Source organism: Ovis canadensis, chromosome 21 (genome assembly GCF_042477335.2).
Source record: "Ovis canadensis isolate MfBH-ARS-UI-01 breed Bighorn chromosome 21, ARS-UI_OviCan_v2, whole genome shotgun sequence".
Classification (NCBI taxonomy): domain Eukaryota; kingdom Metazoa; phylum Chordata; class Mammalia; order Artiodactyla; family Bovidae; genus Ovis; species Ovis canadensis.
Window position 1 is genome coordinate 28,483,157 of NC_091265.1, and position 15,370 is coordinate 28,498,526.

The following is a 15,370-nucleotide window of genomic DNA, read 5'->3' on the forward strand; positions in this document are numbered from 1 at the left end:
CTGTTTACTTTATACCCCTCTTGGCTCCTCAACTCTACCCTCCCACCCCCCGCCAGAGTTCATATTTCATAGACAGGAGTATGTTTGGTTTTGTTATTTAGTTGACAGTTAAAAATGGATTGGATTCAGCTGTTTTGGAGGCATGAGGAATTGGGGAATGAAATGATGAGGGAGACATTGGGAAGGGTTTGTTTTATTTTTTGGCATTTGTTCCACTGCAAAACAGCTGGAGCTATAAACTTGAAGCTTGGCAGCCTTGTGTTTGAGCCAAACCAAAATAGAAGAAAATTGATTCAATATTTGTACGTAAAGTTCTGAATGTTTATATTTACAGGGTTTGCAGACGTGCAGAGGAACATTTGCTATTGGTGTGATGCTCAGTCTTTCAAGTTCAAACTTTAATGAAAGACCTCTCTTATTAGGGAATAGACTTAATTAATGATGCCCCCAATCTTAGCTCCCAGAGCTAATAAAGTCCATTTTATTTTAATTTCTGGAAGTTCTGGAGTGTGAATGTGAAGAGGGAAGAGAAACTAGGTGGAGGGTTTTTTCTTGATAGAATTCCTTCCCTCCAACTTCCTCTCTAAGCTTATGGGAAATAGTATGCAACAGTAAATTACAATATACATATGATTTTACTAAACTCATACCTTTTTAGTTCAGCTTCCAATTTGATGTAAAGCTTTGTTTTGAAGTACTTACGTTAGACGAGAGAGGGACTGGTTTTTCTGAGGTCACCCGGAGCCCCTTAGGCTGCTTACTGCCTCTTGGGTTGGTGCTATTTCGACTATTCTGTCCCCCTGGATGAATTTATCTTTTTCAGTTGTTGTCCCAGGGTCGTTGGCCCTGATCTCATGTAGTTGTATCTATATAGAGGAAATAGTTATCACTGTCAAGGGAGAGGGAAATTCAGATCATCAGCTGTCTCCTTCATGTTTCTTGTGTTGATTTCTTGTTTGTTTCTTCAGCCTGGTGGTTCACACCGATGGCTGTTCATGCCCCAGACTAATAGCCAGTTGTCATCTTCCTTGGTCTTATCTTTTAGAGCACCTATCCGTTTTGTCTGCACCCTAACCATCCCAGTTTCATCCCTATGGCTCCATGTTCCTGAGTCTTATCCTTGTGTCTGACTTTTGTTTCATTCTTGGGCGTTAATTCCCCCGTCCTTTCCCAGTTCCCTTCCTTTACCCTCTCTGTTTGCTTCCTTCTTTCTTGGTCCCTCTTTCCCCTTCCTTCTTCTTTCAACATTTCTTTCTCCCCCATTCATCCTCCTTTCTCCTCCCTCAAAACATACACACAAAGGTAAATTAAATAGGGTTCCCATGACACTAACCAGAGTTCTCTCTTCCATCAGTTAACTCAGCCAAAGGAAGGGGCTGGCAATGGGGGTAGGGGAGGATTTCATTTAATTGAAAGATTTGCTTATTGTTACTTTCTATTATTTCTGCTTTAGGGTCTTTTCCCCCCAGGACAAGGAGCCACAATTGGAGTTGATTTTATGATTAAGACAGTGGAGATTAATGGTGAAAAAGTAAAGGTAAGATGCTAAATGTCCAATAAGGCTTTCATTGTGCTATGTGAGAAGAAGCAGTTGTTTTCATAACATTTATTAAATCACCTAGTGGAAACCCACACTGAAAATGACGTACTCAGCCGTGACAGCTTATTTCCAGACAGAGTTCCTCTGTTCCCTTCACAGGGTCAGGAAGGGGTTGAGGATAATATGTTTACAGATCAGAAGACAATGAGAGAAGAGCTAAGGCCAGTTTCTCCTGCTCTTGTCATGTCGGATGAGATGTAAAAACAAGGAAGAAATTTCTTCTGGAAATGTCTTGAGTTGGGCTCTTAAGACTTAGGTACTTCTTTTTTTCTTTCTTTCTGTTTCTCTCTCTCTCCCTCCCTCCCTCCTTTCTTTCCACACTGTACACTTTGCAGGGTCTTAGTTCCCCAACCACGGATCGAATCTGGGCCCTCGGCAGTGAGAGCACCAAGTCCTAACCACTGGACTACCAGGGAATTCCCTACTTCTTTCTTAATCGCAGCCTCATTAGAGAGCCTGCTGATTTCTACATTCATCATTTTGCCATGTGAATCATTTATTAGAATTATTCCGTCTCCCACCTACCCCAAGCCCTGATAAGTGAGAAATACTAAATGAGGGGTCCAGGAAGGGTCCATGATCTGCCCCCCACCCCTGCTTTGTGGCCTCTGGATAGTTTAGTACCTGAAAGAGCTACATTGGGTTCAGTAACAAGAAAAGGGAGGGGGTGTTTTTCAAGCGCCTAATATGTGTCAATCCCTCCACTGCCTTCTTTTACGTTTAACTCAATCCTTATTGTAAACCCTATGAGGTAAGTGCTAAATTATCTTCATTTTGTATTTTTTAGAGAGGTCGAGTGATTTATTCATCCATGATTACACAGGTAGCAAGGGAGGTAGGTGGGATATGAATTGGTTTTATATGAGCCAGTGAACACCGTTGCCTCCCTGGGGTCTCCCCTGCTATGGAGCAGGGGAGAAGGCAGGCATAATGAGCCGTTACCTTGGAGCAAGGGAAGAGTGAGATGATGGAAAGAAATGTGCGGTAAGACTAAGTTACTTGGAAGGAGGGTAGAGATACTGATCTTTGGTGCTATGCCCATCAGAGTGAGTGAGATTCCACAGTCAGACCTTTCAGAGCTGAGTGCCATGGAAAGAAGGGATGATGCTGGGATCAACAGGACAGTGAGCACTGTGGCATCAGCATTCCAGCCAGACCCAACTTCAGCACTTCAACCTCAGCACCCCAACCTCACACCCCAACCTCAACATCCCAACCTCATACCCCAACTTCAGCATCCTAAGTGTGAGTCTGTGCCACTTGCATCCTTCTCCCATAGGTACCTGCAGTCCTGCCTTCGGATGCCTCAGGAAGGACACAGAAGCTCCAGGGTGCTCTTAGAGCATGCCACAGGCACACAGAACTGTGTTTAGGAGGAGACTCCTGAGTGGGGGACAGAAACTTTGCCAGTGTCTCTTCCAGCTCTGACTCCTGAGAGGGGTTCGTTACTGCAGACATGTACACCAGATACAATAGTGATGGAGAGCTGGGCCCTGTGGATTCCATGTGAGCGTCCACTGGAAAGTTCAGAAAATCAGTGCATTGAGGTGGAGAGAAGGAGCTAGGCTGTGGGGAGAGGAGGGAGCCAGGAGTGTGCACTCAGGAAGCAGTGGCAGGAAGAGCCACGTGTAGTTCTCTCTTGTTCCAGCAGAGGGAGCTGGTTGCCATCCCAAGGGTTGGGTTAAGATCACTAGGCATTTTATTTCCAGAGATTTGGTTTTCTCTTATATCCATATATATGTATGAGTTCCTTCCTTTGACCAAAAAGGTTCACGCCTGCCATGTGCCAGGTTCTGGAAATAGAAAGCAGCAAATAAAGAAATGGTCCCCATTTTTAAAGAACAGGCTTATTTTTCTTTCCTCAATTCCCAAGTTTAGTTATTACATTTATTCCACTTTCTGTGAACCATAACCTCGTTTTTAAGTACTTATTATACTTAGCTAAAAATCCATCTTTTTATAGCATCTGAATCTACCATAGGCTCCCTGAGAGGAAGGTTTGTGTCTTACTCATCTTTGGATCACAGCACAGTTCCCATTTCTATCATCACTTCAGGCCTCTCTGTGAGAAGTGAGAGCTGGCTCATCTCCCAAATCCAGCTTTAATGACTTTTTGCCTGTGAATCTTTCTAGCCATATATGTAGAATCAAGACAGAATATGACCCTCTTCAACCACAGTAATCCAAGGGTCTCATGAACACGGACATAGGAGGAGAGCAGCCGCGTCTCACTGAGGAAACAGTTATTTTCTCATTATTGTCAGTGTTCTTTAACACGAACCAAGTACCTCTTCTTAGTGAGAGTTTAGTGACTTTTTGCTGGGAGTCTGCAGGCTTTCCCAGTGCCCTGGAGAGCCCGTGGAAAGAGAACTCACTGCTGGTTTGCACAGAATCACACAGCTGGTGAGAGGCAGGGCAAGACCTGAATGTTAATTTTTCTCCCAACTGCTCACCATCCTCTCTCAGCCTTCCCTACAAGTCCCTTTCTTTCTAGGATGGCTCCCAGGATCACTGGCAGCTAATCAAGGGTATTAGAAGGATTCCCATAGCTATTAAGAGAGAAAGTGGAAGTGTTAGTCACTCATTTGTGTCTGACTCTTTGCGAGCTATCCCATGGACTATAGCTTACAAGGCTCCTCTCTGTCCATGGAATTCTCCAGGCAAGAATACTGGAGTGGGTTGCCATTCCTTTCTCTAGGGGGTCTTCCCAACCCTGGGATCGAACCCAGATCTCCTGCATTGCAGGCAGATTCTTTACTGTCTGAGCCACCAGGGAAGCCCATAGCTATTGAGGCTTAGAGTCAAATCAAAGTTAAAGAAGAGGCCCTTCTCTTAAAGTGGTCTGTGTTATGAAGGTGACCTTGGGTAGAAAATATAATTAAAACCTATATAGAATTTTCTCTTATCCATTGATTTCTCTTAGCCTGTCATAAATTAATGTGTATTAAGTAAAACTTTAAGCTCAGTCTATGACATTTTAACCTTAGGAGATTTGTTATAATAGAAATAGAAGATTTGCTGGATTTTTCTCTCATCAGGTATGCACTGTGTAGATAGGAAAGTCTTGAGAGTATGTACACGTGTTTGCTTTTACAACCACCTGTCCATCCTTTTGTTCATCCAGCCATCCTGTGTCAGAGTGAATGCTTTGTACCAAGCACTGTGGTACGGTAAAGCGTCTTTCTTCCCTAGTAACTTCCTGTCATCTTTCACAAACATTTCATCTGTGAAACCTTTTTAAACTCCCTATTAATCATTTAAGCAGAATGAGTCCGTCCTTCCTTTGTGATTGACGAATGATGACCATCCTCAGGTCATTCAGTTAGCCATCGCGTCAGTGGGTCCACCATGAACCACAGACTGTTTTAGGTGGGGCCCTGGGGTATATGGTTAAATAAGAGACAGCCTTCGCCCTCAGAGAACTCAGTCTTATAAGCGGACACAGTAGATTGCAATACTTTTTTATTTTTTTGGCTGTGCCACGTGGCATGTGGGATCTTAGTTCCCTGACCAGGGTTCGAACCTGCGCTCCCGGCAGTGGAAGTACAGAATTTTAACCTCTGGACCACTCGGGAAGTCCCTGAAGTACATTTTTGTAGCAGTGAGGCAGTAGAGGTGTGAGTGGTAGTGCAAAGAAGAGAGTGGACAATAGCCCAGCCTCATGCTGGAAGTGAGAGTGGTTAGAAAGCCCCGGGCAGGGTTATTGAGAACATATTGATGGACAGAAGACCCATACCAGGAGACACTCTCCTGCTGGCCCCTCTTTAATAGAACATCTCATATCTTACCATGGGCTTCCCCAGTGATGCTAGTGGTGAAGAACCTGCCTGCCAGTGCAGGAGATATAAGAGACATGGGTTCAATCCCTGGATTGGGAAGATCCTCTGGAGGAGGGCACGGCAACCCTCTCCAGTATTCTGGCCTGGAGAATTCCATGAACAGAGGAGCCTGGTGGGCTACAGTTCATAGGGTTGCAAAGAGGCAGACATGACTGAGCGACTTCGCATGCACACCTATCTTATCATAGTTAGTCAACTGTGTATCTATCCTGCTTTACTATGAGCATTTTGATATCAGGGATTGTGTTTTATTTATCTTTGTTTATCTTTCCTGTGCTTAGCACAGTGCTCTGCATCTATTTATGATCTGTAAATGCTGCAAAAGAGCAAACAAATTGCAGAGACAATAGTGAAACTAAGTTGAGTAATAAAGGCAGTGGAACCTGGATCTCCTCAGAAATTAACCATAAGACTAGAAAGAGGAAGCTCCCTTTGGGAAAGCAGCCTGCATCTCGGCCAAGACATCTAATCACTTTTCTGGAAGATATTTTGGTGGTTTTAATTCTCAGAACTGTTCTCAAGATGGGCCTGTCATGAGAACATACTGATGTCTAAGGATCAGCAGTGTTAAATCCAATCACAAGTGTTTTTCAAGGTTCACTGTGGCATTAAGATAATGGTCTTTTGTTCTAAGACACAGCCTGGAGAGGGGAATCATGTCCCTAGGTTTGAGACAAAGAGAAGTAGCTTTTGTCCTGGCAAAAGCTGTAACATCTGTATGGCTGCCTTCAGCGTACACAGGCTTTCATGTACAGCATCAAAGGGCAGCTGTGACTTCAAATCAAAGGAGAGCCTGTGTGCCTCTCTTTGGTGGCAGGGACCACCGGTCACTCTCGGTCTTCTCAGCTAAGCTGATCTGAGCAGAGGGTGACACTGACTGCCTCATCCTCTCTGGATGCAGTTGGGCGTCTAAATCAGCCTCTGGCAGCAGAGCAGCACGGTGTATGGATTGAGTCCTCTCCTGGGGGGTCAGAGTCTGGAGTCTGAGTCCCAGCCTTGTGAGTTACCTGCTAATGAAAGGAAGGCGTAAACTTGCCTACCTCACTGGGATTTGTTGTAAGGATGAGATGAGACCATGAATAATTATTTGAATATTTACTATTTTCCAAACACTGTAGGGGATAACTGAGAGGAAAATGGACCCCAAACTCCCCCCTGCTCATGAAACTTTCCATCTAGTGAGAAAGATGGTTATGGAACACGTTATTACAAATGCATAAGTGATTCAAGTGTGTCAGGTGGGACTTCCCTGCTGGCCCAGTGGTGAAGAATCTGCCTGCCAATGCAGGGGACACGGGTTCGATCCCTGGTCTGGGAAGATCCACATGCTGCGGGGCCAGCTAAGCCCGTGTGTCCAGCTACTGAGCCTGTACTCTAGAGCTCGCGGGCCACAGAGAGAGAAACCCCTGCACTGAGAGGCTCATGCAGTGCAACTAGAGAGTAGTCCCTGCTCATTGCAACTCGAGAAAGCCTGCAAGTAGCAACCGAGACCCAGGGCAGCCCCAAAGGAAAAGTGTGTTTGGTGCTGTGATAGGAAATTATAGGCTTGGTTGGAGTTGAGATGATTTAGGGGTGGAGATGGGGAACCTGGCCTAATCTGAAGGTTCCAAAAGTCTTCCCTGAGGAAATGATGTCCTGTTAATGGGGTGGATGTACCTTGTGACACGTGAAATCGATGCAGTGAGAAGGGAAGATTTCTGTTAGGGTGATTTCTCAAGGCCTCGGATTTGTTCCGCACTCAGCAGTCTCTGGGGAACAGTTTCTCTCTCAGAAGTCTGCTCTGTGCAGGGAAATTAAGGTTGAAGTGAGAGGTGTTTTGCCTTCTTTGTCTTTAGAACCATCAGTTATGAGGTCTTCAAACTGGTAAATGACTTCAGCAGGTTTGCATGTTATTAACCTCTTTTAATAAAGAAGCTGTCGAAGCCAAAGGAGGTTAGGTGACTTGCCGAAGGTTGGAGGGCTTACGGGTGGCGGAGGGAAATTATTTTCCTTGTCTGCCGTGGCATTGCTCCTGTTTTCATGAACAAAGATCACACCTTAATATATTCATGTGAATGGGTTTTTTTTGCCCTCTCCAGTTGTTGGCTGAAATGCCAACAGTCACAGAGTGACACCTTGCCCTGGATCCTGACTTTTGTACTGGGGCATTGTGATGAAGCGCAGACTCTGGGACTTCCTGGCAGTCCAGGGGTTGAGACTCTATGCTTCCAGTGCAGAAGGTGTGAGTTCAGTTCCTGGTCAGGGAACTAGGATCCCACAGGCCACTTGGCATGGCCTATAAAAAAAAGAGCAAGGACTCAGACCACACTGCATGGTTGAATCAGCTCTAGGACATATTGGCTGTGAGACGCTGGGCAAGCTAATTAATCTGTCTGTGCCTCAGTTTCCTTACATGAGAAATGATACAGGAACAGTGTTTACCTACCTCACAGAGTTATTGTGAGGAGTAAATGAGTTATTATGTGTAGAGTACTTAGAATAGAGCTTGGCACATAAATGCTCAACAGTTTGGTTGTCTAGTGTTTTTTTTTTTCTTAATTAAAGAATTGCTCAAAACAAAAATGAGAGCATTTGAAATATGTTCTAAGAGTGTAAACCTTTAATAAGACCTAGGAATATACTTTCTGATTTAGAAAATAAACAAAAGGGAAAATTAAAGATATGAGCAATGAAGAATCTATGGATAAAAATAGCAGTTCTTATCTGGCAGAAACCAACACAGTATTGTAGTTATCCTTCAATTAAAAATAAATAAAAAAATAGCAGTTCTTAGGGGAAACAGGCTTATAATAAAAGTTAAGTAGATTTTACCTTTTAAATGAAATTGTGTGAAAATAATCTGAATGCCTTTTAAAAAAAAAGAATAAAGGGGAAACAAAATTTAGCAAAGAAAAAGCAAAGCAAGTCCCTCTCTTTTACCAGAAGGAATTAAAAAAAAATTAGAGGTGCCTTTCTTTTACAGCAAAAAACAGCCATGAACTTATTTGGGTGAAGGTGTCTCTATTTCTACGCACTGGAAGCATATTGGAATGGGTTGCCATTTCCTTCTTCAGTGAACCACGTTTTGTCAGAACTCCTTATTGTGACCCCGTCCATCTTGGGCAGCCCTGCACAGCATGACTTATAGCTTCATTGAGTTACACAAGCTCCTTCACCATGACAAGGCTGTGATCCATGAATGGGGTTCATTGGAAGGACTGGTGCTGAAGCTGAAACTCCAGTACTTTGGCCACCTGATGCGAAGAGCTGACTCATTGGGAAAGACCCTGATGAGGGAGAGGTGGTGGCAGATGATGAGATGGTTGGATGGCATCAGTGACTCAATGGACATGAGTTTGAGCAAACTCCAGGAGACACTGAAGGACAGGCGTGCTGCAGTCCATGTGGTCGCAAGGAGTCGGACGTGATTGAGCGACCAAACAACAAGAAGGCAAGGCTTTTCTTTCTTCTTTGCTCCACCAACCTGATCCTTCTTTTATGCCTTTACAGCTTCAGATCTGGGACACAGCAGGTCAAGAGAGATTTCGGTCCATCACCCAGAGTTATTACAGAAGCGCCAATGCCTTGATCCTTACCTATGACATCACCTGTGAGGAATCCTTCCGTTGCCTTCCTGAGTGGCTGCGGGAGATAGAACAATATGCTAGCAACAAGGTCATCACTGTGCTAGTGGGTAAGTAAGGACTAATGAGGAGGGAAATTGATTTGTGAGCATCAAAGAATGTATAATCACATAAGGCCTTGGCACCTTGCAAGAATAGTCTTCAACAGGGGTCCCCAACCTCTGGGCCGCGGACCACTGCCTCGTGTGAGATCAGCAGCAGCGTTAGAGGAGACCTAAAGTGTGCAATGAATGTAATGAGCTTGACTCATCCTGAAACCATCCCCCCACTCCACCCATGGGAAAATTGTCTTCCATGAAACTGATCCCTGGTGCCAAAAAGGTTGGGGACCACTGGTCTACAGCTCTATAATTCATACAGTCAACGTTCAGTTCTTCTGACTGAAGTTGAAGAGAAAATGAAATAGAGTCTAACCCACGGTGATGATTTAGAAAAGTAGAGAATACTCCTGATTGATTTTCCTATCAGCATAGTCTCTAGAAGAAGGTGGATTGCCATGAAAGTTGTATGGGCTGCTAAGCATTAAAAAAGGAACTTCCCTGTAGCTCATATGGTAGGGAATCTGCCTGCAATGCAGGAGACCCAGGTTTGATTTCTGGGTTGGGAAGATCCTCTGGAGAAGGGTATGGCAACCCACTCCAGTATTCTTGCCTGGAGAATCCCATGGACAAAGGAGCCTGGCAGGGTACAGTCCGTGGAGTTGCAAAAAGTCAGGCATGACTGAGCAACTAACAGTACTACTACTAAGGATTAAAAAAAAAAAAAAATCTAGGCCATGGAAACTGCTGATCTAGAAGATATATCTAAGTTGATAAGAAATTCATTATTGAAGTAATTGTGTTTTGCTTTAAAAATGGATTTTGGTTAACTTTTTTCCCTTCTTATGCTTATACTGATTTGAGAAATTCTAGTTTTCAGAAAGAATCCCTTAAGGGAAATTCTGCAGTTTATTTCATCTTATAGAAGGGTAGAACCTCTATTTAGTATGAGGGGAAAACAGAAAACAACCCATGGTTTTTTTGTGGTAACAAATGCACGTTATAAATGGAATTGCAGTGAAATGGACCAGATTATTAAAAATCCTCTACTGGTGATGGAAAAATGTTAATAATATATGGTGGTTAAAAAGTTTCCTTCCTGGGAATTTCGTGGTGGTCCAGTTGGGATGCCACACTTCCACTGCAGGGGGCACAGATTTGATCTCTTGTTTATGCCTTGTCGGGAAACTAAGATCCTGCACACCATGTGATGTGGCCAGAAAAAAATTTTTTTCTTCCTAAGAAGTAACATTGTTGTATGTTCTAGAAAGACCCAAATTTTGGAAATCTGGTAGAGATTCTCAGAAACATTAAGTTAAAAATCATGATTAACAGTAAGTTAAACAAACACATTATAGAATCAAGCATTATAGCTGGTGTATATGTGCGAGGAATCATTTTAAGAACATTGTGTGTCACGATCTCAAATTTACAGATGAGGAAAGCAAGGCTCAGAGAAGTAAAGTTCTTTGTTCAAGGTCACACAGCATGTTAGATCGACTCCAGAGGCTGTGTTTATCCAGCTATAATGTGCTGCCTTGTAACAAATTGCAGGCTGCTGGGTTAAGTATTTGCTTCTCTATGAGAACCAGTGCCCCCTGTTCAGATCTGAAAACCCACCTGCACATTGGAGAATCTTTGGTGGGAAGAGCTTGAAAGCCCTCTGCTCTGGACAGAAAGCCCTGAGATTGAGTCAAAGCATTACTACTTGGGATTCTGTTTAAGGAAGTTGAATGCACAGATGAGGGAACATAATTAGTCAGCTCGATATGAAAGAGGCACTGGCTGTTTTTAAAAAAACTTTTTATTATGGGAAATTTTAAACATAAGCAAAATAGAGCAAACCGTATAATGAACACCCATATGCACGTCTCTCAGAGCTGACAGTGAACAGCTCACAGCCAGTCTTGTTTTATCTACTCCCTACCTCTTCGTCTGCCCTCCCCTTCAGATTATTTTGAAGCAAATCCAAGATGTCGTATTAATTCAGTTTGTATTATGTCAGTATGCATCTCTATAAAAGATATGTCTTTTAATTCTCCTTTTAGCTGGAGGTTATCCTTCCATATTTGCTTCCTGGGGATTTGCTTGTTAAAGCATTTGTTTGTGCTGTGGCGTTTTCAAGTCTGAATTTTACTATTTCAGCCTGGTGGTGTCATTTGATGCATTCCTCTGTCACTTAAATCTCTGGCGGATTTGCAGGTCAATCTAGAGCCTGCTCAGATTTAGGGTTTTTGTTTTTTGTTTTAGCAAATATATTATGTGGTTGGTATTCTGAGGTGCTGTTCTCAGGGCAGTCTAGAAAAATGCTTGATTCTTTGTTTTTATTTTTTAAGCTTAGTCACAGAAGTTTTGTAAAAAGTTTTTTTATTGTGTGTGTTTGGGCCGTTCTGGGTCTTCATTGTTGCGTGCCGGCTTTCTCTAGTTGCAGAGATCAGGGGCTACTCTTCATTGTGGTGCGGTCTTCTCCTTGTGATGGCTTCTCTTGTTTCAGAACACAGGCTCTAGGTGCTTGGGCTTCAGTAGCTGTGGTGCAAAGGCTAAGTTGCCCTGTGGCACGTTGGGATCTTCCCAGACCAGGGATTGAACCGGTGTCCCCTGTGTTGCAAGGTGGACTCTTAACCACCGGATCACGAGGAAAGCACTCTTTTTCATTTATTACTTTTCAAAATAATGAGTTGGTTCCCAAGTCTTCCAAAAGTAACTATTAAAGTTTGTTTTTGTTTTGAATATTGTTATAGATTTAAATATATTTGATGTATTCTAGTCCTTTGCAGTTATTATTATTGACGCTTCTATATTGTTCCAGCTTTGACAATGGGAGCCTCTTCAAGTGCACTCTTGAGTCCTTTTGACATGGCCTAGGAATCCTTGATGATTTTCTTGTTTTCTGGGATGACATGTTGCAGGTGCATCTAATGCATTTCCTACCCCTGACCTGCAATTAACCATTTCTTTAAGAAATGCTATTGATTTTCAATGGGAAGTTGTATTTAGAAGCTAAGCCAAGGTGATAGGAATCTTTACTGCAGAGTTGGCGGGGTGGTGTGATGGCTTTTAGGCTTCCCAGTAGACAGAGCTAGTGTATGTGTGTCTGTGTGGTGGACTCTGTAGCTTCTACAGGGGAGTGTCTCATTAGGCTCTCCTGAACACTTTGACCCACAAGACTACCATCGGCCACATGGCATCACAGACATTTAGGAGGATACAGGACAGCAAACACAGCTTAATAGCAGGTCAGTACCAAGCATTCCTCTTCAGTGGAAGCAGCCCTCATAGAGTGAGTCCACAGAGCTGCCCAGGACCTCCCGGGACAGTTCAGGTGTGAGGCAACCAGGCTCACTTCAGGCAAGTGCAGGGTCTGCTCTGGCAGCAAGCCTCAGTGGCCCCGTAGGAGCCAATCTCTCTTGTAGTAGCCCGGCAGCCCTAACTTTCAGGGTCTTTCCAAATGAAGAATTGCCACACTTAGGGAAGCCCAAAATTAAGGCTTTCTACTAGGTATTTATAATTCATACATAGAATTCCCAGGTCAGATGGAATTTATCAATCAAGGGTCACTTTTACCGTGAGCAATGTTGCCAAGCATCACAGTTGACATATTACCTTTGTCAGATTTCCAAAATTCCAGAATTCTCAGAAGTAGAACAGTCTTAAAGATAAAATAACACCATGAATTATTCACACCGATACTTCCATTTGTAATTCAGGACTACAGGAATTTTCCTTTACTTCATTTAGCGTATATCCGTGTTTCCGTTCTCCCATGTCCCAAATCCCTGACCCAGTGTCACCAGCATAATTACTTATTCGCTTTATCCCCTAAAACATGTACAGCAGCCACAGAGTAATGCTGCTAACATGACCACTAACAAGATGATTTCTGCAGCACTTAAAGATTTTTTCCTTCAGTTCTGTTTGTCCTTATATGCCACTGGGGATGCGTGGTTCCATTACTGGTTAAATTCCCTTCAACTTACCTGAAATAGTTCCTCTTTGTGTGGTCATGCCACTTCATGATGAACAGCTTCATTTGTTTAATTTTGTTTTCAATGTTAGGAATTGCTTTTTTTTTTAATTTAATTTCATATTGTATAGTCATATAAAACATTGATAAGGTTCTGAAGTCAAATCTATGACACAGAGTATATTTAGAGAGGTCTGATTTTCACCCCTCACCCTTGTTCCTTTCACAGGTAATTGTTATCTTTAAAATTAAAATTTTGTTTCAGTCTCTCATTAATAAAATAAGACACTGTATGTATGTATTTTTTCATCCCCTTTCCTTGGATCGAGAGCTGGGTCTTATATATACTTTTTTCCTGCTTTGCTTTATTTGCTTAACGACCTATCCTAATGTCTCATTCCATGATAGCCTGTAGAGATAGTCCTCATTGCTTTTTTAAAAATAATTTTGTTTACTTTTATTCATTTATTCAAATTTGACTGCACTGGGTCTTCCTTGCTGAGTGCAGGCTTTCTCTAGTTGTGGTGTGTGGGCTTCCCTTGTTGTGGAGCACGGGCTCTGGGGTGTGTGGGCTTCGTTAAGTGTGATGTGAGGGCTCAGTAGCTATGGTGCATGAGCTTAGATGCCCCACAGCATGTGGGATCTTCCTGGACCAGGGACAGAGCTCATGTCCCCTGTGTTGGCAGGCAGATTCTTAACCATTGGACCGCCAGGGACGTCCTTCCTTATTGCTTTTTCCCGGGGCACATAACTCCAGATAGCTACGGTCATAATGCTTTATTCAGCCAGTGCCCAGCTGATGGGCTTCTGGGTTGGTTCCAGTTCTTTGCCATTACAAATGGAACTGATATGTTAAAATAAACAACCCAGGAATCATAGTCCCATTTGTTTCGCTTTACTTTCCATCTGTCTGGTTTGACTTCAGATACGGAGGTGAATTGGATGTTTCCGAATCTGCAAAAAGGTCAAATGACAACCCTCTCTCTCTCTCTGATTTTACTGCTGTTTTAGGCAACAAGATTGACCTGGCTGAAAGGAGAGAGGTCTCCCAGCAGAGAGCCGAAGAATTCTCAGAAGCTCAGGACATGTATTATCTGGAGACCTCAGCGAAGGAATCCGATAACGTGGAGAAACTCTTCCTTGACTTGGCTTGCCGCCTCATCAGTGAAGCCAGGCAGAACACCCTGGTGAACAATGTATCCTCACCTTTACCTGGAGAAGGGAAAAGTATCAGCTATTTGACTTGTTGTAATTTCAACTAAAGGCTGAGGCAAGGTGAGGCGAGAGGAATCCGCAGCTGCCCTGATGGGCCACCAGTTGCTGGGGAGACCTGGCGATGACTGTGGCTCCCACTCTGGGACCTTCTGACTCCTGTGGGCTCCCGAGCTTACAAAGCATGGTGGGCCAGGGCCTCGTCCGCAGGCCAGCATTCGCGGAACATACAATGGTTTCACCCTTTTGCAGTCTGGAGTCGGGTCAAGGAGAAAATTGCACTAGGCGCTCCATGACCTGCAGAGCATGTTGCTTTTGTTTGTTTAAACAAGCAAGTAAAATGCATTCCTGAACACGGTCCAGGGGGAAACGTACTGTAGGGACCCCTCCTGTACGTCAGTGGCTGCATGTGGGGGCTGCTCTTTAGGGCTTCTGGAGGCCCTGGTTTTCTTGTCTACCAGATAAACCAAAACCAGGAAGGCCAAGTCCTGTCTCTGTGGTGCGTGTGGATGACTCCACAGAGATTTTGGCAAGTGTTATTTCTCTTTTTACCACGGGCACTTTCAAGAACTTTGGGATGTAACAGTGAGATGAAACCTTTACCCATGACAACAGTAACAATCATTGTTTTAATACTGTACACAAGCTCCATGATCCTTCTGGTGCTAATGATTCTGCTCTTTCACAGACCAAGCATTTTAGTACATTGATGTCCTTACATACCTTACATAGAAATAAAAACGAAACAAAAATTAAGGGAAGTCCATGAATCAGCTCTCTTTCTCGAAGTCTCATTACGACCTGTCCTAGGATAGATTTATTGGAAAAGAGAATGCTTTTCCTTTCCTTTCCTCTTCCCCTCTGTCTCTACCATTTTCTACTTTATCTTTCCTGCCCCTCAAGTAAATGAAAATGTTTGAAAATGAAAAAAAAAAAAAGAGAGAATGGTTGACACCCCCATATAAGAGATTAGCTCTAAGACATGAGTAGTATGAAAAACCAGACCTGATCTGACCAAAATACTGTGGATTAATGGACTGCAGTGCGGAGTTCCAAGCAGAGCACAGTCCTTGATAGCAAGTCTCGCCTTTTGC

At 43.4% G+C, this 15,370-nt stretch overlaps 1 protein-coding gene across 3 annotated transcripts in view; it reads left to right on the top strand.

The window, feature by feature from the left end:
• Positions 1 to 15,028, top strand: part of RAB30 (RAB30, member RAS oncogene family) — a 95,953-nt gene extending 80,925 nt beyond the window's left edge. For all 3 annotated transcript variants that reach the window (XM_069564890.1, XM_069564888.1, XM_069564889.1), the window contains exons 3-5: positions 1,454 to 1,537; positions 8,929 to 9,112; positions 14,076 to 15,028. In XM_069564890.1, coding sequence (XP_069420991.1) covers positions 1,454 to 1,537; positions 8,929 to 9,112; positions 14,076 to 14,326 — 519 coding nt within the window. In that variant the 3' untranslated portion in view covers positions 14,327 to 15,028. The remainder of the gene's footprint in view (positions 1 to 1,453; positions 1,538 to 8,928; positions 9,113 to 14,075) is intronic.
• Positions 15,029 to 15,370: the final 342 nt, after the last annotated feature.